General features: G+C 35.7%; 2 protein-coding genes across 5 annotated transcripts; both read right to left on the reverse strand.

Moving 5' to 3' along the window:
• Positions 1-405: 405 nt before the first annotated feature.
• Positions 406-14901, reverse strand: LOC103696961 (PGR5-like protein 1A, chloroplastic). 4 transcript variants are annotated; one of them, XM_039123374.1, is made up of 13 exons: positions 14625-14900; positions 10063-10181; positions 9831-9927; positions 9593-9693; positions 7898-7954; positions 6155-6231; positions 5464-5515; positions 3427-3537; positions 3226-3323; positions 3011-3086; positions 2379-2432; positions 798-991; positions 410-706 (listed from the first exon to the last, which is right to left on the reverse strand). In XM_039123374.1, exons 1-10 carry the CDS (start codon positions 14815-14817, stop codon positions 3017-3019), a joined length of 975 nt encoding a protein of 324 aa, XP_038979302.1. In that variant the 5' UTR covers positions 14818-14900; the 3' UTR covers positions 410-706; positions 798-991; positions 2379-2432; positions 3011-3016. The 4 variants fall into 4 exon arrangements, with proteins under 4 accessions (XP_038979288.1, XP_038979302.1, XP_038979295.1 ...); XM_039123367.1 differs by having other exon boundaries at positions 798-1004; XM_039123382.1 differs by having other exon boundaries at positions 415-706; positions 798-891; positions 14625-14901.
• Positions 14902-16475: 1574 nt separating this feature from the next.
• Positions 16476-27114, reverse strand: LOC103696960 (polygalacturonate 4-alpha-galacturonosyltransferase). Its single transcript, XM_008778697.3, has 11 exons — positions 26979-27114; positions 26717-26890; positions 22275-22309; positions 22112-22171; positions 21848-21982; positions 21642-21753; positions 21512-21552; positions 20960-21294; positions 20532-20889; positions 19787-20374; positions 16476-17183 (listed from the first exon to the last, which is right to left on the reverse strand). The coding sequence occupies exons 2-11, from the start codon at positions 26868-26870 to the stop codon at positions 16908-16910; spliced, it is 2094 nt and encodes a 697-aa protein (XP_008776919.1). The 5' UTR covers positions 26871-26890; positions 26979-27114; the 3' UTR covers positions 16476-16907.
• Between the last annotated feature and the right edge of the window lie 631 nt (positions 27115-27745).

The following is a 27745-nucleotide window of genomic DNA, read 5'->3' on the forward strand; positions in this document are numbered from 1 at the left end:
ACAACAATAAGTACCACTAAAATGCAAAAGTATTACACTATTACTGATATAATGACTTGAGATTTGGCATGATAATCTAGCACTTCAACATTAAATTGGAGGCAAGTAGCACCGATGTGGAATTCAGCATCTAAAGAATATCCAATTAGAACTGGATCTAGCAAATGAACATGTTTTATTATAACATCTGACACTATTGCTATAATAAAATGATGGTGGTGTCATCAATTGAAGTGATCAGATGGTAATACTAAAGAATATATTGGGTGCACTTTCATAGTGACTTGACAAATCGTTAGATCAGAACTGGGATTGCTTGGAACAGGAAAAAAAAAATCTTTGGAAATATTGTACAACGCTGCTTTCACTTTTAACTTTTAATTAGTGTTCGAGAAAACAAGTTTGTAACAGCACTAGCAATAAGTGAAGCTTTTCTATATACGAGGAGAATTATATAGGTAGTATCCGACCATTTTGGCTGAGTTCAGAGGTGTGTGCAGAAACAACAATGGAGAACAGGAAATGGTAACAGTAGATGTACACATATATGCAAACTTCAATCATAAGAAAGCTTTTCTTGAACAAAATATGGACATGACAGTTCAACCCAATCTCTTTACGAGTCCATAGGCTGCATCTAGCGGCACATGGAGTCTGAACTATCAGTGAGCGCATTGCTTAGCTGCAGGCCCCTCTTTCCATGAAACTGCACAACAAGCATGTCCATGGTCAACTTTTTCAGAATAGCATGTAGGATTTTTCTTGCAGTCAATGAATTTCTTTTTTGATTTCCCTACCTTTGAACACATTCAAACATGCAATATATATACTTCCAGCAATTCTTCACCAGTTTAAATAGTGTGTTGCAGAGAAAAACTAGTAACATCATCTCTGGGAGGGAAAGACAAAGTGCTGCTTATATTAAGAAAATTTACGTATTCAGACAACCAAGCCTTGAAGAGATTGTCATACTGATATGTCAGGCTTGTTCCTGAAATAAAAATCTGTATTGGTGTAAGGGGCAAAATACAACAAAAAATGATACTGCTGCAGGTTGAAAATCAGATGGACTTCCTCCTGCCTGTCTCTCCATTGTTGCTACAGCTAATGAAATTGAATACCTTTTTCTTGCGCAGCTCCCCCCCCCCCCCCCCCCCCCCCAACAAAAAAAAAAAAAAGGCGAAAAAAAAAATTACTAAAGGGCGATCAGTTTTGTGGATGGGCAACATTTCTTCTTTTTTGGTTCTGATATATATAGTAGTACTTTATGACTATGTGACTTTCTTCAATTTCTACTTTGTCGTTTTTTTCGATTTAACTGAACAATAAACGGCAAAGTTGTGAGGATAGCACAAATATAAAAATAATCAAAATTTTGGAAACTCTAAGCTTTGGTCATAAGATTTGAGAAACCTTGGATCATTCTTAAAATGTAATTCTCACTTTTACAGAAGTAGTATTAGTTTCATATGATGGAGAAATTGCGCACCTAAAAAATACTACCTTCATCTGTAGAGAACTGAAATACTGTTCAAAGTTCAAACACTTATGCAGTACCTTTAGGTCACTGTAACCAATTGGAATTGTCTTCCCTGAAGCAGGAGGATGATGAATCTACCCTGGCTGACAAGCAGATCATTGACGGTCAACTCATCCTACAATTTAGACATATTTACTCACACCAATTCAGTGACCACTTATCATCTCTAAACCCCTTAAAACTCTATTTGGCCCTCTTGACCTCCTTCTTGTTTCATGCTCATATTTTGGTTTGTGGGAAGAAAAAAATATTAACAAAATTAGTGCATTAATAACATGCACATGTATGCTACTCTAATATGTGATCTCCACATGCCTATAAAAAGAGAGAATTTTGCATGTCAACACCAACGTTAACAATGCCATATGGATCAGAATGTTATGCACTAAAATGGATTCAGATACTTAGTTTAGTATTAATACAAAAATGATGAGGTCAATTTATGACTGTTAGGAAACAAGAAAGAAACATGCAGACAGAAGTATAGGAGTTAATACTAGTCAAGCATAAAGTGGTGAACCAGATTTATATGATATGGTAACGTACAACAAAACTTGGAGAGGAATCTGATAAGCTCATCCCACCACAAATGAAAGTATGGTAATGATTTTGTAAAAATTTGCATAACAGAAGAATGTAGGACTTGAAAGCATAAATGAAAAAGAAGAAAGCATAAGGATAAACCCACTATTTGGTTGAGGTCTGTTGGTCAACAACCACAGAAGATCATAAAGAGGCTTTAAATTCTGCATAATCCTTGGCAAAGTGTAAAATGATAATTTGAAGATGGTATAAGATACATTGTGAGTTCAGATGTGGATAAGTTGCAGATTCTTACCAGCAGGAAGCATTGTTTCTGGGTAAAAATCATCTTCATACTTGCAACATCCGGCTGATGGGAAGACAAGGCAAACTGTGGTCAGTATAGAAGTGACAACAATGATCATAAAAATCAACAAAAATATGCACATCAGTGACACTTATGAACTTATGATCGTTCATCATGTTTTCATGAAAGACAGGTTATGAGATGCAAAGATAGTTTGATCATTTAGTAACGAATGTAAAGCTCAAGAGTGTAAAATAACTTGACAAAATAATTAAAATACAAATGAAATAAAAGAAAATAAAGATCTCAAAGCTTGAATTTAGTAAATAATGTTTCAAATGTTTGCCGTTCACAAGATAATAAAAAATGTCTCAAGTTGTCCCCCTAGAAAAATTTCCTACACAACATTTAATTCATCTTATGAAAGGAGAAGCAACAAGCTTGACAATCTCCATCCAACCACAAGTTCTCTCTCCTCAAGATTAAATTTTCCACCACTAAAATATTTAATACATCTCACAAAAAATTGAAGCATCAAGCATGACAATTTTCATCCAACCTAAGTAGCACAGTTCATAGCTACCCTACACCAAGTCTTGACACTTAATACATGCCACGGTATAAGAAAGCTCATATCTTACCTGGACTTATGCTTCAGTTGGTTCTGGAAGTGTAATTACGCGCATTATTGAGTCGTATACCAATGTAGTGCCACAACTGACAAATATAGTAACGTCAGCATTTCAAACAAGGGAATCAATAGAAACGTCCGATAATTTAGAGACTCTTGACAAAAGGAATTCTTTTATTGATGGAAAATCTTGACAAAAGGAATTCTGAAGCTTGAAAAACATACTTTGAGCATTTGACAGTATTTGTAGTACCACTACTAGGTATGGTCAGGATAGTTCCAAAGAAGGAAATGTTTTCTGTGCCACAGTTTGGACAGGGGCCCTGGGTATACAAAGTATCTATCAGATTGCACCTCTATTAATAATGGCATTTCAAAATTTTAAAAACTGTAAACTATGAAGCACAATATTAATAGAAGATTCACCTTTAAAATCAAAAAATCTTTCACGATGGCATTCGTGAGCAACTGGGATAACCAAAATATAAGAGGTAAAGCAGCAAACCATGTGAAAATGAAACTGAAGGGCTCTGGCAACTGCATTATGACAATGAGCTTGTCAGTCAAGAAGCGATTTTAATAAAGTACAAGCATTGCATAAAGGCAATTTTGTAGGCAAAATTTTGTTAAGCTAAGTGAACGCTCCAATAGTACAAAGGAAAAGCAAATGATGCATTAAGACTGGTTAGATATACTAATGGAGCACAGATTGTTACTGTGAAGCAAACAGAAATTATGGAAACCAATAAATTGGACAAAAAAGCAAAAGGTATTGGAGCATAAAGTTTACTTGAAGGTCCTAGATGTGAGTTCATACTATCAACTGGCTACTTCTTAAAGTGCAACTAATTCGGCCAGCAATCTATCATAATACTTTAGTAACTAATGTTTTGTGATGTTGGCAGCAAGTAAACAATTAAAATGTGATATGTTTATGATGTCATGTTTAACCTATAATGTGAAGATATCAGTTAGATGGATAAAACAAAACCTGACATATTTGAAAAGAAAAATTAAATCTAAGATATTATCATCGAAAAGAAAAAAAATGAATCAGGTTAACGTGGCAAAAGCTTCGCATAATGCTCGATAGTTTACTCTTTAATCTCATACATGTTCCTTGAAATTTTCAATATCAAATATCAACATTCAACATTCCATATGGTAATTAGAATACAATCAAGGGATCTTTGTTAATCAACTGTATCAATTATTCCCAAATAAGATATTAAAGAATGAAATAGAAAAAAGAAATGAATCTGTTCCTCAAAAAATTATTAACTTAAAATAAAATATCCTCCTGGCCCCTCTCATTTATCCTCAAGAACTCATAGTTGACACAAGACATATGTAGGGTACAAATCTATAAGAAGAAATTCTAATATATGGGAAGGACCTGACATTTGTACAAGCATTCGCAGGAATCATGGAGCATCAAACACCAAGAACTAGAAGTGATTGAACTCTAAGCAGAATAAATGATACTTCAGCAGATACCAAGTCCTAGTTAGAGGCCCTATGAGTAGGTTGGAGCAGCTAACTAGGACTGCAAACTGGCTATGTCAGGTTCAGGTCATGTTGGACTCAAACCCAAACAGTTGGCTTATTAAATCAGGCTGAGTTGGCTCCAGCAAAAAAATTTTTGGACTCATTGGATCATTTAGGCCAGATCAAGACAAACATGGTCCAAGTCCAATCCAACAACAAAAATGGTCAGATTTGCCATAGTATTTGGTCCAACGCAAAGAAAAAAAATCATTTGATGTCTTGAAGGAAAACTAGTAATGATACGGAGTACAAATGAGAAAACTAAAATGGATATAACTAACAAGGATGCAATTCGACAATAATTGAACCCCCCCCCCACCCCCCCACAAAGAAAAGACCCATACATGGCAACTGGGTGATTGATTTCAAAGTCATAGGTTTTTGGCTTGAGTCAAAATGAGCCAAGGAAGGTTAAGTTGGGTCATCTAACGTTTGACTAGTTTTAGACATGGTCAGTACATGTGTTAATTCAGCATAGTTGAATAGGAAAAATGTGATAATCCGTACTTGATTCATAAACATATCATTTTTCAGATACAAACCTGACCTGCAAGATCTTCATAATCGGTCTGAACCAGGCCTAACTGGGTTTGGTCATGGGTTGGGCCCATCTATTTATGGGCCTACCCCTAGCAAATACTGAGTGCCAATTGGAGCCCCTATACTTGTTGTATTGCATGTATGTATGCATGTGTATTTTATGTTTCAACTAAATACTATATATATTTATGCCATATAAGCAAACCATAAAGATACAGTGTATATGTGCCAAAAAAAGGACAGGGTGAATGTATTGCCATTAAAAAGGTAACTATTAAGTAGAGGTTCAATTCTATCAATGAATTGAACTAGTCATTCAACAGCCTGGCACAATAAAGGAGGAGAATGTATTAAAGCAAGGGGGTCTTAACTAACCTCCAAAAGATAAGTAATTTCAAAGCCTGTCAGATCATCTAGAAAGAAAAACCTGTTATAATAAAAAAAATAGATGGAAAATAAGAGCATGTTCCTAGAAAATGAATGATCGAAATTATCACATGAAAGATTATCAATTTGAAGGGCATCCAGATTACAGATGCAGTTAATACTACAGAGGGCAAATGAAGTATCATTAGTAAACTGAACAAATTTTTTACTACAAGTTAGGACAATTTTGTGCTGTGCTAATTGTGCATGCATGAATAATGTTAGAAATATAATATATGCCCAAAACAAAGTTGCATAAGCACATTTCTCTATAAGAACTATATTAAGGTTCTACAAACATCAATCATCCAAGCCTTCCCCACCAAAACTGGGTCGGCCATGGAGAAGAAGTTTTAAAATTGCGAAGGCACCATCAGATATTCCTCTGTGAGACAGGCTGATAATAAAGGACCCTTAGTGATTTCAACTGTGGGGATACTTATATGGTCAAGGTTCAACTAAAGGACAGAATAAGTACTCAAAATTCATTATGCATGACAAAAATAAAAATGAGTGAATATGTGCTATATGACACAATGTTAAATCAACTGAATCTTATGATAATTGACATAATTTAACTCTAAGAAAATCCATTTACCCAGAGTTAATATTTGCTATATACAGACTCAATATTACTCACAATGTCAGAGCAATAACAGCTGCTGGCACATTTAATAAGAACATCTTGAGGTAGTCAACAGTCAAGTCACTGTAGACCTGCAAGAGAAAGAATAAAAAAAAATATGAAAGAAACTAAAATTAAAAAAAAACAAAGACTACATTTATTTTAAGACGTGGATCTTCTGAAAGGATAAGAAATTAAAGATATGTTGTTTTACTGACATTTTAGCAAGTCATATACATAAAGATTTGCCCACCCTGCCATTATAATGAGTCATGCTGAGATCATATAATATTTGAAAAAAAAATGGGTTTTAAAAAATTGAGAGATGTCGTTCATGCTATGGAACCAATCTGCATATTCAAGTTCGATATTCATGTCATTAGTTATGTACTATATTTGCCAATGAAACTTGCACCGCTCATTGAGCTGTACTGAATATGTCTACTTTGAATAGTTGACCAATAGCATTTTGGAGAATCAGATTCAGAGGGACATCAAAGGGTTGTCCATAATTGAAAAGAGATCAGCCACCTATTTTTAAGTTTGCAGCTTATTAGATCATTCTAAGTTGCAAACATGGGGCACCGGCATCTTGGTATTATCTCAATGATTGATTACACTTGTTTCTTACATGTAACTGCCTTCTTCTTAAGACTTAAGAATTATTCTGGACCTTATAATTTATCATTCATTTGCTTTGATTCACGTTTGTCAGTGATTTTGAACTATCAACAGTACATTGCACGCATGGAAAGAGGATCTGAGTTTTTTTTGTTTTTGAACTGAAATTGGAGATCATCTCTTCATACTTCAGCCAATTGTTATCAGAATGAATTGCAATAAGATCTCAGACAAGTCATGTTCAATCTATCTAATCATTTACAAATGTTATCATTTCAAGTTTACTGCAGCAAGAGAGAGTGTGTCTGGAATGTTTTCCCCAAAGTTATCTGGTGTATTTTCAGAGGATAGCATGGTACTGGTGCATGCCATGTATCACTACGGTATGTGTGACTGACACTGGCACCTGACACCTTAATCCTTTCTTTTCAAAGAGTATTTACTAAGAAAATTTATGACACTCTATGCTATTTTATAAGTCTTAAGCTTGTCCTGAAGAGTATTTGATTTCTAAGCAAAAATTAGCTATTGATGAGATATTTTATGCTTGCTCAGCACTAACATTGCTGCTAAGCCCACTGAACCACACTGGAACGCAGGCTCATTGAGAAGTAACCTCTTCTTGATCCTACATGCTTCCTGTTCAAATCAGTAGAAAGAAAGTCCATCTCACCATACCTAAGATTAATATTGCTTGTCTTGCCAAACACTGAAAGCTGCTTAAGAAGCTGTTTATTGCATACTTCACTATCTTTGTCAGCTAAGCAAACCCTTGTTTTCGATATATATAGAGGATGTATAACAGTACGAACCATCAATATAAAAAGTAACAACCACAACAGCTAACAGTGTCTTAAAAATTAAAAAAAAAAAATCCTACAAGACTTATACTAGTCTCGAAGAAAAATTCAAATGTAATCATTGAATTGGATGAAAATGAAAATACATGAAGCTGCAGGTCTTTTAAAAAATGAAAATCATAGCGTGATACATGGATAAGCAGGTCTATGAGTATTATTGTCGGGTTCTCCAAGATATCCGAATGAAGCATTTAACTGAAAATTAAGACATGAACTCGTGATACATAGATCTGTACAGGCAAGGAAAAAGTTTCAGAAAACTCACTAACTAATGTACCTTTTTGCTACGAAGACTGCACCGTGGGCCTTCTTGTACAATGCTGCTTCCTTCTTTCTAGAAATCATATACACAAAACAAAGTTTATAAATTAGAAGAACAGGAGAGCAGGGCTAATATTTTTATAAATGGCAGACAAGACACATAAATGGGGAATATGACATAAAAATTTATTGAAATGATGTAACAATTTTATGTAATATACATAATCTTTTATGTAATAATTTGTTTCTTTAGATTGCTAGAATAACTTTGGGTACATAGAACAGTTTAAAGATTACTCGATAAGTGATTATGATGTAATTTATCTGAACTTTCTACATAATAAACCGACAGAATGCATAAGGACTAACACAGCAAAAAAAAGGGGAAAGCCGTATCAACAAACTCAGGCATGCACCAATCAAGGATACCACTGAATCCTGTAGCCTGGGATGTGTAAATGACAAAGTGTGTCTAATGTCTGTTGGCAAAATTTTAGCACAAAGCATATTCTTATCAGACGTAAAAGGAAACTATCAAAAGATGAAGTGATCTAAATGCAAAAGGTACTTTGCCCTTGAGAATAGCAATTTTAAATTAGAGGTTGTATCTTTAAAATGGTTAAGATCGGAATGTCATTTAATCAACAGCTATCATACCAATAATTCATGAACTGCATGTGTCTTGGAGATGCCTATCAAGCAGGGAAAGCATAAATGTAACATCATGAAGTCATATTTGTAATATGCATATTTTTCTTGCAGAACATGAAAATGTACGCCTGTATGCAGAATACATGCATGCATGCATGCATGTATGACTGCATGCATGCATGCATTCATGTATGTATGCATGGATGCATGCATGCACGAATAAAGAGTTGCCCTAAACCAGTCTCAAAAATCAACTTGAATCAGTGCATGGAACCTTCCAGTGATGAAACAAAATTAAACCAATCAAAAATACTAACTATTGAGCATAAGTCAAGAAAATCTTGGAGAAGATCTAAACAATAAATATATTTCCTATTATCTGTCTGAACTCTAAAGAGAACAACTATGCATCCATCTCTCCTACTTCAATCTAGTGTGTTTCCCTTTTCTTTTTTGAACTTTATCATCAGCCGTTCTTTTTATTCAAATTTTACTCTTTTAAATAGTAGAACCTGTTAAATGCACTCAACGTTTTCTTTTTTAACCATTTAACTTACCTATCTTAGGAGAAACTTAAACTTAATTGGATCTAACTGAATTATAATAAAAGCCCCACTATTTGGTATTTTCACTTTTCATAGTTCACCCTTAATTAAAAAGTCATATGCATCACATGTAATGGAATCACTGCCATCAATGAATTATGTGTCACATTATTTGCAAAACAAAATGATGGTAAATTAACCACCCATCAGATATTCCTTTCAGTTTGATACAGCATGTGATGGAACAATAGCCATCCATAAAAATCAATGGCAAGAATAGCATGTGTGAAATGCTAGTCATACTTAAGGTTACTCAAAAGCTAATGCGCCAACCAATAAAAAAATCATGACAAAGCCACCATCCAACCATCATAAGTGCAATTATCCACAACTGTATAATATGAGGATCGATTGAATTTATTCAAGAAACTGAGAAAGTCTTGTTTTCTAATCATTCTTGGTTATGTTTCCCTTTTTCATTGATATGAAACCAAAAAGGTTCAAAAAAACCACACCCTTAATCTCGCCTTCAATTCATCAAATTCAGCATCTGTCATAATGGGCTTCCCAGCTGCATAAGCCATTGAAGCTTCCAAAAGCTTTTGTTCATCTGGACCTATTACAATAAAGATATAAGAATGTTCAGTAAATGATAATATTACAAATATCTTCATATGTTCTTGAATAGAAACTCAAATGAGCAGCCAAAGGACCGAAATAGTCATGCAACGTGTAAAAAAGACAAAGATATACTTAGCATGACAACGCTGCTTCCTTCCCACATTAATTCTTCCTTGAGATTATCAAATTCCTCGTTAGACATTATTGCTTTTTTCTCATAGTAGAATGACTGAATGCAGAACAAGTAACAAGTCAGTATCTCTCAGACAACATTCAATAAGGCATAGTTTATATAATTGTCAAATTAAGAAACTTTGTCGCAGATATCATCATTCGCATAAACAAGTATAAATAGAATGAATACTTGTAATGCTTGTAGAAATTCCTGTTCAAGTTCTCCTAGCGTCTTCTTCTCTGCCTTCCTATCTACGCTGCAATATGGCAAGATTTTGCTATCAACAACTTCGTCATCCTGAACCTGACCTGGAATGAGGCATTAACATCAGGATGGACAAAATTAGATTGTATGCCACTTTGACCATAAACATAGAAGAAATTCACAAGAAACATGCTGAAGAAGCATAATAGATGAAAAGTTGCTTGAATATAATATCCACAACTCACTATGTGGAGGAACAACCTAAGGTGCTTCCAATGAAATCTGCTTTGTGTTTAAGCAATCTCTTGAAGTAATTTCTTGAGTTAGTCAAAAATAGAAACATCATTCTTATTAAAGTGACTAGGTTTGACCATGCCTCTATGCAACCTCAATATAGAAACAGCAGAGAAAACAAATAAATTAACTCAATGGTGTTAAGTGAGTTTTGTAGTCATTCTTGGAACAAATTTATTTGAAGTCGGCCTAATAAACTACTTTTGCTGTTTGTCTCTATCAAGGCTAATTTCCTGACCTCAAGCTTACAGCAATTTTCCCAACATCAAGCCTCTGTGCAGCAGCCCTATGATAGGAACGCAATCGGTGATTTCAGTCAAAGGGCTAAAATTTTGCTCGAATTCATTTGAGACCAGGTTCTTGTCTTTTTCACTTTTAAGTTTTATTAGGTTTATTTTGGAGTATTACCAACAAATGTAGTGTTCTAAGTTCTAACAGCTCCTAAGATGAAAGAGGGCCTGAGCAGGATCTAGTTAACAACGAAACCTAAAATAGAATGGAAAAGTGGTTTATCCGAACTTACTACAACATGTTGATATAGAGAAAAAGCTTAATTGCTCTTAACCCATGTTATAATGTGACTTCTCCTGATATATATATATATATATATATGCATATCCATATACATATATATCCAAACTCAATACCTAAGTGCACATGCTTTTCACACTGAAGGGTTCCATTTGACATATTTAAGGAAACTCCAAATTCTAATGTGATTCTAACTGAGCTTCTGCTTTTTCTAAAATGCTCATAAGCAATGGTTTTGGATATTCCATATGGCACCTTGTTCAACATGTACAGCTATTCACAGGTTTCCCAATAAATCTTTCATTAGTCCACTAAGGTTTAAATCTTCCCTTCAGCAACTCCACTGGACTAGGGGACAAAATTAGATTTACAGTGCATAGTATCTCATGGTCCATGGATCGGTCGTGTGCCTCTAGCAGATCTCAACTGCTTGATATTTTCATCAACGGTATCTTCCATCTTCAGCTTGTATTATTTGTATGTCTTCAAGATGTAGACTGTTGACCTTAGGATTAACACAATCATACTTAGAGAAGTCATTGATAAAAGTCAGAAAAATACTTCATGCCTCCTCTAGCATCAAACCTTTCAGGTCACAAACAACTGTATGTGCCAGATTTGGACCATTGTTTCCCTTCAAGCTTTTTATGTATTTTATACACATATTTAACATGTGTACATCCCATGCATCTAACAGGCAGTCACCACCACAGTACAGGATCAATTTATATTAACCATCTATTTAAGTTTTTTTAAAAAATAAATAAGAACTAATCTATCATGCCAAAAACTAAAATGATACACAAAAAACCAACTAAATTTATAGAAGGTTTAGGATCTACAGTAGATTTTCTGAAAAATTCAACAATCCAAGTGAATATGCCTTTCCTGAAATTGTTCTTTAGTTTATAGCCTGTAATTTTTCAGATTTAATAAAACAATGGTTCTTTCAGAGGAAAATTAGATGTAAATCCTCCTTTTGCTGATGATAGGCTGCCTCTGTTAACAACCATAATAGTTGGATACATCCATCGCAGACTTGAATATGTCAACTAGCCTAATTTTATCAGCTAATGGTTGGAGATAGAACCAAGGTCCGCCGTACCGGTACCGGTCGGCGTACCGGTGGCCGGCCGGACCGGTACGGTACCGGTCCGGTCCGGTACGTACCGGCTGGTACCGGTCCCGTACCGGCCGGTATGCGGTGGTTTCAAAAACCACAGCGCGCGGCGCTGTGGTTCTAAAAAAAAAAAAAATCGTACCGGTGCGAACCGGCCGGTTCGCACCGGTACGAGGTGCGTACCGGCCGGTACGGGCTCCGAACCGGCCGGTACGGGCTCCGAACCGGCCGGTACGGGCCCGAACCGGCCGGTACGGGCCCGAACCGGCCGGTACGGGCCCGAACCGGCCGGTACGGGCCCGAACCGGCCGGTACGGGCCCGTACCGGCCGGTACGCACTCGTACCGGCCGGTTCGGATAAAAAACCGGAAATACCGGTTTTTTATCCGTTCCGGTACCGGTCCACGGCCGGACCGGTAGGTACCGGCCCGTACCGGCCGGTACGGACCGGTACAGCATTCCATGGATAGAACACTAGGTATTAGCAGGTTTGATTGCTCCTGATCAGGGACACATGCTTAACAAAAATATAATGTCAGTCTAAAAATCTCCTTCATGAATTTGAATTTTTTTTGGCATCGTTCATCAGTTAGTAGTGGGAGTCTTCCTGCAAGATATGCTGGCCCTTTTTAATTGTGCATGCACCTAGGACCTCTCAAGAGCAATGAAGAACCTTTCTCTGAACTGATCACGTTATGAACCCATTGGCAGTACATTAATTTCAACGAAGGTGGATTCACTAAATATAGACTTCTAAAAACTACAAGAAAATGTTCCAAGGTCCAACCCAGCCATGTTAATGTTTGCTCCTGGTGAAGGTACAGACACCAATTTCAAGGTGATTAAAGTATGTTCACCCATTCCATTTATTCAACACGTCTTTTGAGCAAGCATGATGCATCTATGTTTATCGGCTGGCCTACTAAGGATCAAACTATACTAGGCAAGGTGCTAAAGAAAACTGGACAAAGCAGTGAGCCTCCAACACAAATTTGACAAAGTTTCCACTAAGAAAACCAGTGGTCCCAAAGAAAAAAATCTCTGATTGAGGGTAATCTCAAAGCTACAACCTTGAGTTATCTCTATGAATCAAAGCAACAGATTTCTCTCAGATCCAAAAGCAATAGCAGAAGAAGATGGAGATCAAGCAAGTATGTCCCTCTCAAAATCAAGAAAGAGAATGAATGAAGAAAAAAGAGTCTTCAAAGGGCATCTACTAGCATAAGTTTCCTACAGTTGACGGTGGTGTTCTATGACCCAAAATGAATTATACTTGAGATGATTGTGCCATTTTTACATGTCACTGGATGTCTATCTTCCTTTTTAAACTTTGTAGCTATTAGAAAGACACTTCCATCTCATTCTTAGCTTAACCCTTCACACTTCTATACAATCTCCCATATCTCATCATATCATCGCAATATTTCTTGCTTAATGTCTGTCTACTAGCAAATTGCTGCATTATTCATTCTACATCCTACCTGCAGTGCATATGCACCAATAGTTCCATATTAAAGATCAATAACTTATTAAGCAATCAATACCCTCTGCTTCCTAGATTTTACCTTATATATCCTTAACTATCATCACTCTTCCTCCTTTTCTACAAGCAAAAGAAAAGGAAAAAAAAAAACTCAAATATATTAATGATTTATATCCACTCTGTCGTTTGCTTAATCTCACTATTTTTCAATGATCGCATGATACTCTCGCTCTAACTCAATTCATTTTCCTAAGCCTTCAAAAAGCATTCTTATAGAAACAAGCCTACGCATAGGATAGGGATGAAAGAGGATTGGATAATATCCGTCCAAAACTATTTTCATATTCGAATCTATCCAAATATGGATAAAAATTTGAGCATTCAACTAATATCCATATCTGTATCCATATCCGTCAAAGAAAAATGGATATGAATATAGATAGGCAACTATCCGATCCATATTCGAATATCCGATTTTATTTGTAACCCTATTTAATTTTATATAACAGTCATGAACTTTTAAGAAAAATAAATAATCATATTACTATTCTATTAACTTGATTTATCATCCACTTAATAAGACTTTTGATTATGTGGTCACAAAATTTAATTATCCGATTTAAATTTGTATTTATATCCATACATTCGATATCCAATTTGTATCCGTATCTGTTTAACACAAATATAGATATGAATTTTTGTATCCCTATCTGTACTGTATTTGTTAAACAAAACAAATATAGATATGGATATGCTGGTATCCGATCCGATTTCAGCCCTAGCAACAGAAATAATGTCAAGCAAATTACTTGAAAAACAAGAAAATTGAACGTCATACTACCAGAATCATACTTCACCCGATCACACACAACATATCTTATCCCCATTACTTTAGGGCCCTCTACGCGTTCTGAACATGCTATCAACTTCACGCATAAACAGATATCATCGGCGAAGTAATTTCACAATGACGTAATTCCTTTCTCGTGCCTCTCTTATTGCAGTCCCACGACACCAAAGTTTATGTTGCATAAAATTTAAGTGAAAACGAAAAAGAAGCGAGAGGCATATCAAGAAGAGAGAAATGATGAGGAGACGCCGGGCCCAAAAACTGCGAACCTTGCTGATCGGCGGCCCTGGGACGCAGCACGAGCACCCTGCGCCGATGGTGAGAGGCAAGGCCAAGGGAAGCAGCAAAGATAGAAGATCTCCGGAAGGAAGAAGAGGAGGAAGGGGGAGAGGGCTTCAAAAGGAGAGGAGATCTGGAGGGAAGGCGAGGAGAGAGCAAGGACAGCCAGACCTCGGAGGCCATCTCCGGCCGAGCGACGATGATAGCAGAGGCCGGTGGGTGCTCGTGCTTCCTAGAGTGGGGTATACGGCCGTTTGGGCGTGGATAAGGGCGGGGAAAACGTGTGGAGGGAAAGAGAATGGCAAGAGAAGGACGAAATCTTTCCCGATTCTCACCTCGCTTCCCATCATCTGGAGCCACTGGGACCCGCCAGTCGGTGAGATACTCGAATTAGACCGTCGGCTGGCCGGATGGTCCTCCTTCGAGAGACTAAATCATCTACAGTTTGGTTCGCAAAAAATATTTTTTTATATAAAAATATTATTTTTTAAAAATATATTAAAAAAGTATTTTTGAGTTGATAATGAAAAAATAAGAGATAAATTTGTAATTCTCATTATACTTTTAATAAAAATTAGATTTTTGAATTAAATAAGAATTCTTGATTTGATGGTCGATGATAGCTAAAGAGCTTTTTTTTTTTTTAGAAAAAAAATAAAAATATTTTGATTCTCGAATCACAAAAAAGTAATTTTTATATGTTTCTTATAGAAAAGGCTTTCTATGCAACATGAGAATCATATTTTCACGGAAATACCACTTTTTTGTCTCTCTTCTTTGTAAATTCCAATCAAATAAAAAGCATCTTTTTACTTTTCCATTGAACACACTTTTTCTCCTTCTCTTCTTGCAAACCAAACAAGCCCGTGGAGAGAGAGCAACAAGGCTGATCGGGAAGATGTAATGCGAACGTGTATCCTTCCTTTCGAAGGAAAAACTAGATTGGACTCTGCAGTCACAGTTAATCGAGATATGCGGCAGTTTACCACCAGCAGTATTTCAAGGTGAACATAGCTCTAGAGACTGCTAAGCATTTCGCTAAGGATGAGAGAAGCCTTTTTGTCGTACCATAGGTGGTGAAGTGGCAAACCTGTGCAACAAGTATTTCTCTTCCTACTCAAAGAGCGTGTTTTTATCTTCTTAAAGGAGAAAGAACTGCTTTCACTTCTTTTGTGAAAATTTACCAGTGACCTATGCAGTGCGATCACAAAAGAGTTGTGATCGCACTGCATAGGTCACTGGTAAATTTTCACAAAAGAAGTGAAAGCAGTTCTTTCTCTATTATAGTCAACAACCACTGTTACAGAAATGCAAAACTGGCTGTACTCACATTCGTGAGGCGCCGGTATACCAAAAAAAAAAATGCAAAACTAAATATAAGGCAACCATTACCAAGAAGGCCAAAAACACAGAAAGGTGAAGACTAAAGAGAGCATTTGTACATTGCTATTCTGTAGGAGCAGGCAGACGAAGAGAAGCAAAACATAGTACAGCCTCTGCTGCAGCGTAACTCTGCTAATATATGCAAGAATTTTATATAGCATTAAACTGCACAGCAATGGCAACCAATAAATGCATGTATGTGAATAAGTTACCAAAAAGCTTTTCCACTCCCATGAAATATCTTCATACATCCGCTTGAGCAAATATATATATATATATATATATAATCTTCATTACCATTGCTCTCATCTCCTGACTAAACACCTTACAACGAGGTTTTAAAACCATCAGACGGAATGGGGCAGTCCAAGCGGTACCATACCATTCCACTAAAAAAAGGCACCAGCGTCGGAACAATCCCATACCATATATCGATACCCGGTATTGCACTGTTCCAATAAAAGAAAAGGTACAGGGTCCAGTACTGATATTTGAAACCTTGCCATATAGCATGCTTACATCCATATGATAGTTGCACCCACTAGAAAACTGGATGAAAAATAAAGGTGGCAGTACATAGGAAGACAAATTAAAATGAAAGAACAACATTACATCGTACATTTACAGTAATCTTCTAATCATACTCCAAGTGCATGCATCCATAGAACCACATACCAATTGTTCAGCACTCGATACCCTTGATGCATAAAAGAAGACAAATGTGGAACAGAGAAACAAAATGTGCAGCAAAAGGAATATGACATTAAGCAGTAAGAATGGAACAAGGCAGAATGGCTTGCAAAGAATCTAATATTCTCCAGTTCACAACAGAAGCACCCTCCGTATTTCAGGGCAAAAGCATATCCTGCAAGCGAAATCGCGCAGTCTAACTATCGACTAAGGTTGCATATCTTGACATATGGGTCGTCATATGAGATGTATCGGGTCCAGTAGTGCCTGTACTTGGTCATTCCAATCTCCAACCAAGGCTTCATATTCCCATTATAATGAACGACAGCAGCATTCTCGATCTCTGAGCGATCAATACTTGGATTATAACCCAAGCCAAGAACATGCCACGACTTGTCCAGTGGATGAGTCAACTTGTAGAATGTCAACAGTCCAGGAGGAAGTGTACCAAGTTTCCATAGAGCCCTGTTCTCGTTCTAGGACAGGAAAGAAAACTAATTAATGCCTGGTTTTTTCACACTATCAGACAAGATTTTCTAGCTACAGTGAGCCTACCAAAAATAAGCATTTAGCCTTTAACCCTACAATTTTCATAGATAAGCCTCCTGATGCATGACAGCTTTACAAGGATGAAATGATACAATCAGTTGAAGCTAGAATATGTGATTTACATATATTCAGTAACAAGTTTAGGAGCAAGGCACTTGTGTTTATCGAAGACCTAAAGATGTAAATTGTTTCCTTCCATCATCTCAGGATTCCTTACAAAAGAAATAGACAAGGAAATATTTATTAGAAACAAATCAGAAATATAACGACAATATGCCTCTGAAGTGACTAGTATTCACATGTTTGTAAGGTAATAGAAAATTTTAAATGATATAGCATTGTGATTGTTGTATATGTAGGAAATATGGAGGGTGTGGGTACATGAAGCGAGTTTTCACAAGGGTTAGAAGATAGAGATTGAGGCTCCACAAACTAGAAGGGGAAGTTAGTGCATACAAAATGGAAGAAGCTTATGAGTTGCATAAACATGGAAATTACATGATTTGGTTGATCTGCACAAGAGGCAAAAGCTGGCCTAGATGATGAGCGGACGTTGAATACTCTAAATATTAAAAAGGCAACGTGAAAGAGTAAAGGAAACTGATAGACTTTGTAAGGAACTAAGGATCTATAAATTTCTAAGTCAATCACAGGAATGAGTGAAAAGCAAAGAGCCATCAAGCAGGCTAAAACATATGAGATGACATAGACTGGTCAAGACTATGATTACTTCTTGTAGCATATATGCATAGGTAGGCATGTATTATTAATCCACATACACAAATCTGCATCCATGTGTAGCATGCGCAGCTAAGGGCTTGATCTACAAACTACAGATGTATGGAGAGGGAATTAAATAATTCCATCCATGGATACTGCTTATGAAAACAAAAATCAAGACATGACAAATGCAAAACAATACTGCAGCTATTGCTCAACTGATCACAGGAGGGACACAAGGAAGACAAGGTTTCAGATATGTATAATGTATTTAAAAAAAGGAAGTTTCAAATTTTGGCATCTATTACGCCATCAAATATCAAAAATACCTGCAGCTAATATTTCTAAAATATTTTATAGATAAAAAAAGAAAAAAAATCCTCAGATCTGGATACACTCCCTATTCTCTCACACATCTCTCCTCTCCTCTCCCTTGCCTCTCTCCCCCTCTCCCTTGCGCCAACTTCTTCCCACTCCCTCTCTCCCTCTATCTCCATCCCAGCCTTGCACCCCACCAATCCCTCAAGGTGGCTCTTTCTCACTGGCTTTGCACCTACCATAGCCCTCAGCCTCTCTCTCTCCGTCTTTCCCTCTCTCTCACACACATATAACATCCCCTCCCTTTCTTCACCCTTGTCTCGTATGTCCCACGTTTCCTCACCCCATCCTTACCAACTCCAATCTCCACCCTCCTTCCAAATTCCTAGCTAATTTTCTGATCTTATTATTTTAAAGTAATTATTTTTATTTTATCTAAAGTATTTAAATTTTTGTTCTATAACTTTAATTTAATTTTGTTTCTACTTTATCATTGGAATTTCATTTGTATCTTTTCATGTTTATCTTAACATTTCTTGTTTACAGATTTTTTATGGCATCTTTGGTTTTATTAAATAATTTTTTATACTTTCTGATTTCACTTTTAAGTTTATGTTCTATTTTATTTTTTTAATATATTATATTGTATTTTATTTTTCAGATCATTTGCTAATTTGATCCATTTTTTATCTTCCATGTACTTTCATGTTTCATACTTTTCATAGTCCAATTTATTTTTAATTATATTTTTATATTAAATTTTATATTTTTAATTTATCACTGACCCTATATATATATCAATTTATAATAATTCTAAGTCATACCAATTACTTCATATTTTTATTTACTTTTATTTATATTTAATTCATTCTTTAAAATTTTTAATTTATCTCTGTTGCCTATAATTTTGGTTGTCCTTGGGTTTTTTTATTTTATTATATAGTTTCATATTTTTCATTTGAATTTTCCTTTTATTTTGATTTTTTGTTTTGGAGAATTGTTTTGTGTTTTCAGTTTTACTATATATATATATATATATATATATATATATATTGGTCATTTTATTTTTTGAAATTTAGATTTTGTTTTGTTCTTTCGGTCTAATTGATTTTATTATATTTTTATCCTTTTACATAATTTTCTATATTTTGCGAGTGATATGTCTTTTACTAAAACTCTATATTCATATTTTAATTTTAATTAATATCAGACTTTTTTCTATTTTTCTTTATCCTATTTCTATACATGATTTAAAAAATTTTCAATTTATCTTTTCTTCTTGCTGTTATTACATTTATTTCAACTAAAAAATAAAGTATAATAAATAATTTATTTATCCTACTTTTGATTATCATTTTTTTTTTGTCAAGCGTGCACTGTGCATGCTTGTTTGCTAGTTGTCTTACAAACCAAAGCAAACATCAGTGATCTATATGAAATGCCAATAACTCAAGAAGAATAGCATTCAAGCAAAGCTTTTAAATCAACTTACCAATGACTGCCACTTGTGATAAATCCCAGTAATATCTTTCTTCTTCCATTCATTTAAATCAAACATATTCATTCCATAAGCCCAACCACACGCATTTGGATCAAAGTTCTTGGCAATGTGAGGGTTTGAAAAATTTAGGTATTTGTCAAACCGATGAAAACTCTGGCCACAAGTCTCTACAGCACCATTTACATTTCCCCTGAGATCTATAGACCATAAAGCTGTCAAATCCTTCTGGACAACAATGTCATCATCCAGAAACAGGATTTTATTCAATTTGGGATAAACCTCTGGGAGATAGAACCTTAGATGGTTTAGCATTGAAAGGTATTTTGGGTTCCGGTATTTTAAATTTGAAGAACCTGCTGAGAGAGTTGTATGATGACCAGCTTTAAAATAGTACTCTTTCATCGCCACAGACTCAAGCTGCCGTAAAACTGGACAATATGATGAGTTCAGCCATCTAAATTCATCCACATTTTCAACATGAATGGTTGCTTTTCCAGGTGGATTCAACAGAAACCACATGTTCATGGCTCCAAAGTTCAGTTTATCAGTAACCAGATGGAAGACATGTTTCTCTGGCTCCTGAAACCAATATCAATGTTAGTTGACCCACCATAATTTAAATGTAAATGCACAAATAGAGAGAGACACGGAAACATATGGAGGGGGTGGGTGGTAGAGTAGGTATTGTTGCAAGTGCAAAAACCAGAAGGAGAATAAAAAAGAAAGGGGCCCTTACCTTGGCACTCATGATTGTTGAGTTCACAACGACTGATGCAGCTAAGACATTGTCAGAAAAGAGCGCATAATGGTAAAGATTCGGATCTTCCAAATTCTCCCTCCTTGGAAATTTCCTTTTCTCTGGAGGGAGGAGATAGTAGGCTATGCTTAAGCGCATAGATAAGCAGTGGATCCCATTGGGAATTGTTTTTGCAGCCAATTGGCTTAGGAAAGTGCTCTGTTTCTTTAAGCTCCTAACCTGCGTGTCAGCTGATTGAAGCATTGCTCTGAGCTTCTGAGTTACTGCCTTACAATCATACAATTGTTCTCTTGCTTTTGACAAAACCTGACCCATTTCTTTTATTCTCTTGGGTGCGCTGGAAATAATATATTTCAAGTTAACAATGCACTTGTGTAGAAAGACAGGAAATAGAAAAACAGCCTCACCTTTGGTGGAGCTCAGAATCAGCATTGGCCTCTCCAAGTGCACTTTGGCTTTCCTTTAGCCGATTCTGTAGCTCCTGATAAAGATCAGTCTTATCCTTTGACTTAGCAATAACTAAATAAACTCTAGCCATGATCATTTGGTCTCGTATCAACCTTACGGTTGAATCAGAGTTCTCGTTTTCATTATCTTTCCTCCATATGCTATATTTTCCAAGTACTGCAGAGTCTACACCCTTCGAGCGTTGAATGGCAGCATTTTCAAGTTTCACCAATGCTTCATCATTCTGTTGAACCAACTCAGCTGCTCTCTTTTCTCGTCTTTTCTCTCTCAATCGCTACAATTCTCAAGATATAGAAAAATCAGATCAAATTAATCAAAGGTGATCATCTAAAGTATCAAAATTCAAAATATGTGTATGCTCTTTCAAGAAGTGTATCCTAATCCCCATTTTTTTGTCTACAGAGGAGCCGGGTTCAGCAAATCTACTTGAATCAGGTTTGAAGAACTACTCTAGTTCAAGGGATATAGCACCAGAGGTGAAAAATAATTACCCTTCGAGTAAGTATTGCTGGATTGTCAAGAAGATGTCCATCTGCATATCAGAAAGACATGAGACCACTCACTTATAATATAGACATAAACAACTGAAACATTATATCAAAAAGGGCAGCCAATAATTACCAGAACCATTTTTGATCCCTTTATCTATTGCTAGCAAATCACCAACCGCACCAGCAATTTCTAATTTGGAACGGGAAGCATTTTGTGCAACATCTGAAGCTGCTTGAATCGGCTTCAAGAAATCAAACCATACAACCAGATCAGTAGACACATTGAGGCCAGGAAAACCACATACTTATTACTTATATAAAGTTAAAAGGAAATACATCTGAAATGGTCAAGTTCTGAGAAGCTTCATCCTGTCCACCAACTTTCCATGAAGGTGATATATGGTTTTTCCTAGCTGAATCAAGACTCCATGGCCCTAACTCATGTCTGGTTGCAGATATGATATCAATTACCTGTCACCATAATGCACAGGCACATCAAGTTCAATACTAACTTGTGAGCGCTAAACAAAGTTCATGAGAAAACTAGAAGAAGGCAATGTGCAGATGATTTGGCAAACCATTCAAGTACTCAACATATACCTCCTTTGTGAAAATAGATTTCATGTGTTGCATGGCCAATTGTTCTCTCCAATCAACAACCTGCAACAGTATTTATAGAGTTAACATACGTGAGGAAGAAGAGTCCATTGAATTGACACTAAAATACTAAAAATATGAAAGTAAACACTAAAGAGCATACTACCGGCTTGCTTGAAATGCGTCGGATGCCCTCCCAATCTGCATTGTGAGTAAAGGAATTTAAAATTAGTGTGATTTGGTCAAATGAACCTATTATAAGAGCTATGTAGAGACACAACCAGGACTGTATAAAGCAGTCATTAACCGAGTGGTATGCTACCTAAAATGTAGTGGTTAACTGTAGTATGCGACCTACACCACAGAGGTTAAATGCATTAAATGACCTCCACTGCAGGGGTTAAATGCGGTATGTGACCTACACCTCAGGGGTTAAATGCAGTATGTGACCTACACTATAGGAGTTAAATATGATATATAACCTACTCCGCAGGGGTTGAATATGGTGCTGTTACTCCACATAGGTTAAATGCGGCAATAGCATATTGGGTGGACAATAAAATGGATCTGAAATTTGATATCTGTGATCGAATATTTGAATATAAGTATAATTTTTAATATGAAATTTGGATGAAATATTTTACAATAATAAAATGCATTATTTCACTACATATATGTTATTGAAAATAGAGATTTGTGATCTCCTACTTTGTAAAAATACATTATTTCTTTATAAGGATTTGTCAGTTAAACTATTTGGTACTTACTTGATCCAGTTATATCAAGTAGATTGGTACTTACTGAGCATTCAGTTCATTATTTTCACTTATCTCTTTTCAAATCTAGGGAGTAAAGACTAGCCTAATAATAGCTTTTGGAGAGAGCATATGGAGGCAAGTCTGGCTTCGTAATTAAGCTAGGCCTAGTTTTAAATCGGTTTGCATATTAAAATGATTATGTATAAAAAACTAAACACTAGAAGTTTAGAATAGTAAAGTTGATGAAGTACTCTGTTTATAAATTTTAGTAGTATATATGAATATATGTGATATTTTGTTTGTTTAGTTGTTCTGATTATCACTATGTGTTTGAATTATATTGTTACTGGATTACGTTAAGTTCATTAACAGATGGAAAGACTTGCTTACTCATAGGCACAACAATTGTTAATGGTGGTTGTCATGCCCACGAATTATAATTTTTGGGTCGGAAATGTGATACATATCCTTTTAAGCAAAAATTGACATTATATGAAATACTAACATGTGTTTGTAAACAAAGTATTAAAAGATCAATATACTGAAACATATATGCATGGAAGCAAGAATGCATATTTTTGTGTGAGTACATATATATTCACAAGTATATTGTATATACTTATGAGATGGATGGCTGTAATGTTCATGGAGTATAACACCTAATGCAGTTGTGCCAAAACAAATAGTGAGTAATGGAGAGAGGATTTTGGCACAAGGCATTGGGTAGATGAGAACTGAAAGGAAAGAAAAGAAAGGTGCCAAAATATTTGACATCCAAGAAAGGACATAAAAGAGAAGAACATGATAAAAACTACTGCTCAAGATTGTCTTACATTGTGAAAGTACCTTCCACTCAATAAAAGCAGATTTTTATGCTTCTCTTTTGTTTCTCCAACCCACAACAACAACCATCCCAACCCCAACCACCCCCTCCCCCCAACCCCCCAAACTCTAAAAAAAAAAGGCTTCCACCATCATCTGCTACAATGGTTACTAAAAGTTGAATTGGCAAATATTTTGGTGTCAACCTAAACATATCTGCTAGCATTAGTGAAAAAATAATCATGAAAAAAGTGGGAAGTTCATGGCTAGTTTCATCTTATGTAGTCATTGCTATATAAAATACAAGCATCAACAAATGATGAATTATAAGTTCCAAGATTACTGTCTCTTTACAGAGCACTCCCTGCATAAAGGAAATTAACTATAGGATAACCATACAAATTGTTTCCAAATTTCTATCATCAAATGCACACATTTAGAGCCTACATCTTCGACATACATAATAGGCATCCAACTCAGGCAGGTTGTATCCGATTCAAGGCCAATCTGTGCCAACTGCCAAGCCTCATTTCGGATGTGCTCATCCAAACTTGATTAAACTGGCTAAGACATTGATCACCAACCACGAACATATTTCAGCCTTGTTCTATATTGTTCAACCAACAGACAGCTCATGTTGAAGGGGATCGAGTCAGATTGGATCTCGAAAGACGTAATTGTTTGAGAGATTTGGAGTGCAATACCAACTAAAACATATGACAAAGTTCTTAAAAACCAGATTTAATTCAACATTGTCTGCATGAGTTCTAAATATTGTTTATGTTTTATACTAGCATGGAGATCTCAATGTTTTATATAAGCAAGGGTTAGGATGCATGAGGTTATATTCTAGTGACTATGGATAGATTCAGTTAGATTGGGTTAGGTACAAGCCGGTATGAAATCAATTTGGATTGAGTTTGGGGCAGGTCAGCCAGTCCAAGCTCTTGACCCCAACCTAGCACCAACCAATAACTGGGAATTATATTCACCACCGGCCCAAACCATCGCAATGTTGGATACACACACACACACACACACACACACATATATATATGTATGATCCAAAGCAAATTTTGGATTATATAGTGTTAGTTCATATTAACACAGCCCAAGTTGCAACCCCACTAAATTGAATCATAAAAGCTGCTTTCCACAAATTAAGATATAGCAAATTATTCGCAATCAAGAATTTTCAAAATTTATATAAAATGAGATTTAGTGTAATAAACAAAGGAATGAAAGGATAATTGTCAGATAATTATGTCTGGCTCTTTATGGATGCCCAGAGTAACAAAAGACATGAAAATTTGCTGCTTGCTAAGTAGGCATTTGAAAAGTTGGCATCATCATGCATGGCCAAATTAATCATCAAGGAATATCTTGTCAAGTGTCTTAATCCTAAATACCAACAGAATTTGAAACCCAAAGAACTAAGTCTGGTTACTGAAGAAGAAATGATAAATAAAAAAGACAGAAAAGCTTAGCTCAACCAAGTTCCAGCATTCAAGAAAATAATTATATCAAGAGATTGACGATCTAGCTTAAAGATGACAACAATAAACCCTCTAGCATAAAGTCTTAAGAACACATCTAACTCGTATGCATCTAAGTTACTGGTTCACTTTTCATAAATACAGAAGAACATATCTGCTTAATCTTCTAATTTTTTGAAATTTAACTGTTAGCACCCAAAGAACATATTCCAAAGTCCCAAAAAATCAGCTTACAATAAAAAAAAACAGAAAAGATGTTGCTCGATAAATCTACTTCCTGGCAAATCCATCAACCAAGCACACTTTAATCATAAATTTCCTTGACATTCATTTATTAAAGTGATTAAGACTCAATCAAACAGTGCAGGCAGCATGTCTCCATTGAATATGTACTTACATATGTATGTATACGTATATAGGGTCAGCTTTAGATCACTCATCAAGTACTTCTATTTACCTACCTCAGTTTTATTCAAGCTTTTCTATATCCTTCTAATAAATTTCATCCATGTTTCCTTATGCCTTCCCTGAGTGAAGTCACAGAGCCTTTCAAAAGAATAGTAAACCTCACATAATGGTGTCAGACAGCTGATTATACACATGCGCCTTCATATAGTAATACAGATTCTCAACTTAAAAACTGTCATTATAAACGATTAGTCATACATCATGAATATAACTCTATTAGGCAGCAGACTTGGATATATTCATGGAGACAGATTTCCATAACTTATTTCCGCCCACTGATAAAATTTTCCATGATTTAATTAGCTATATGGCTACAAACAGATCTGGACGGTAATACAAACAAAAACAACGCTGGAAATTGATGTAGAAAGCATCTGATGATCATATAATGCCTAAAAGAACAACCCTATTCCGATCTCTAATCTCATGGCTTTGATAGCGACTCAGTATCCACCTCTCTTCCATTACTTGGGAGACATATCTTAAAACAGTTAAGGTTTCACAACGTTAAAATCAGAAACTAATATCAAATCATCTCTTTGATAGGCACAAAGAGATAGACAATAAGAAGAGGTCCAATCAACCGAGGCCCATGATCATCCTGCTTTCCACTTAACTAACACTGATTGTTATCCAAGAATACACCAGAACTACACAAATTTAGAACAGACTGCCGCAGTTAAATTCACTCCCACAGACATTTCTCATAATTTCGCATCTCAGCATAGGCTATAAATCAAACAACACAAAATAATAATGGTGGACTGCCCTAGTAAGAAATAAGGATGCCACTCCCGGCCAAGTAAAATGTATCTAAAAAAAAAGGAAAGAAAGAAAGAAACGAAAAGTCTACCGATGTTTTTCTTTTTCTTTTTCTTTTCAACTAATCTCCCTGCGTTAATTCTTAAAGAGGACTGTCACAAAAACGATGTGCTTATCATGATCCAAGCTATCAAACCCAGGCGACATGAGAGAGTCAAGATTAGGCCTCTCCAACCCAGATCTCGGGAATAAATACATCGATTTCTTTCCAAGCAAGGATTTAGGCTGCAGAATGGACTCACCGGCCACGACGGAGGTGCGAATGCTTCGCGCCGCCAAGAAGAGCAGCGGCGAGAGAACGGAGAGGAGGAGAAGGGCGGCGAGTTTGACGACGCCGCGGCTCCTCTGGATCCCGCCGCCGCCGGCGGCCTCGGGTAGGCGCTTGGAAGGGCGCATTGGCGAGATCAATCCGAGCCCTAAAAAGAGGAGAAAGGAGTAAAAAAGGGAACGGATTAGAGGAAGAGCGACAAGTGGGAGGGTAGAGTAATGGGGCAGGAGAATTACCGTCAGGGATCCGTTGAATTGTGCTCAGATTTTGGTTCTACCACTTGGAGTGGTGGGGAGATGAGACGGGTTGGGGAGGACGCAAGCAACAACACGGAGAAGAAATGCCAGCGGAACGAGAGTGACGAAAGGAATAAGGAAAACTAAAAGGGGTGAAATATAAAAGCCAAAGGACCAAAACATAATCCTCCCGCGTGGGCCCTTCCACAATCTGGATTCGGAATGATGTGACTTAATTAGTGATAACAACGGCCAGGATTCGTTGGGTGGGGTGCATCATATTGTCGGATAACCTGATGATTTCTAAAAATTATATTATCTGAAAAAATAATTTCGAACAAAAATAAATTTTACCATGTCTAGCTCATGAAAATTTCCAATAATATTTTTAAATAAAAAATTCAAATTATTTATGGCTTACTCACGTAAATACTATCATACTCGCTATTTCAAATATTAAAATATATTTACATGAGTTAATAGATATTTTTAAATTAATTATATATATTAAAAAAATATATTTTATTATAAATAAATGTTGGCATGTTTTGGTATATCAATAAATATATTTATTGTTAGTAAATCATGTGATAGATTTATTGATAATTAATAAATATTTATTATTTTATTTTTGTTAATAGTTAATAATTATTAATAAATATATTAATATATATAAAGATATTTTTTAATAAAATTTTTAATTAATATATTAATATATGTGATATATTAATATAATATTAGCATATACATAGTAATATAATTAATAT

The sequence above is a fragment of the Phoenix dactylifera genome, chromosome 2 (genome assembly GCF_009389715.1).
Source record: "Phoenix dactylifera cultivar Barhee BC4 chromosome 2, palm_55x_up_171113_PBpolish2nd_filt_p, whole genome shotgun sequence".
Lineage (NCBI taxonomy): Eukaryota > Viridiplantae > Streptophyta > Magnoliopsida > Arecales > Arecaceae > Phoenix > Phoenix dactylifera.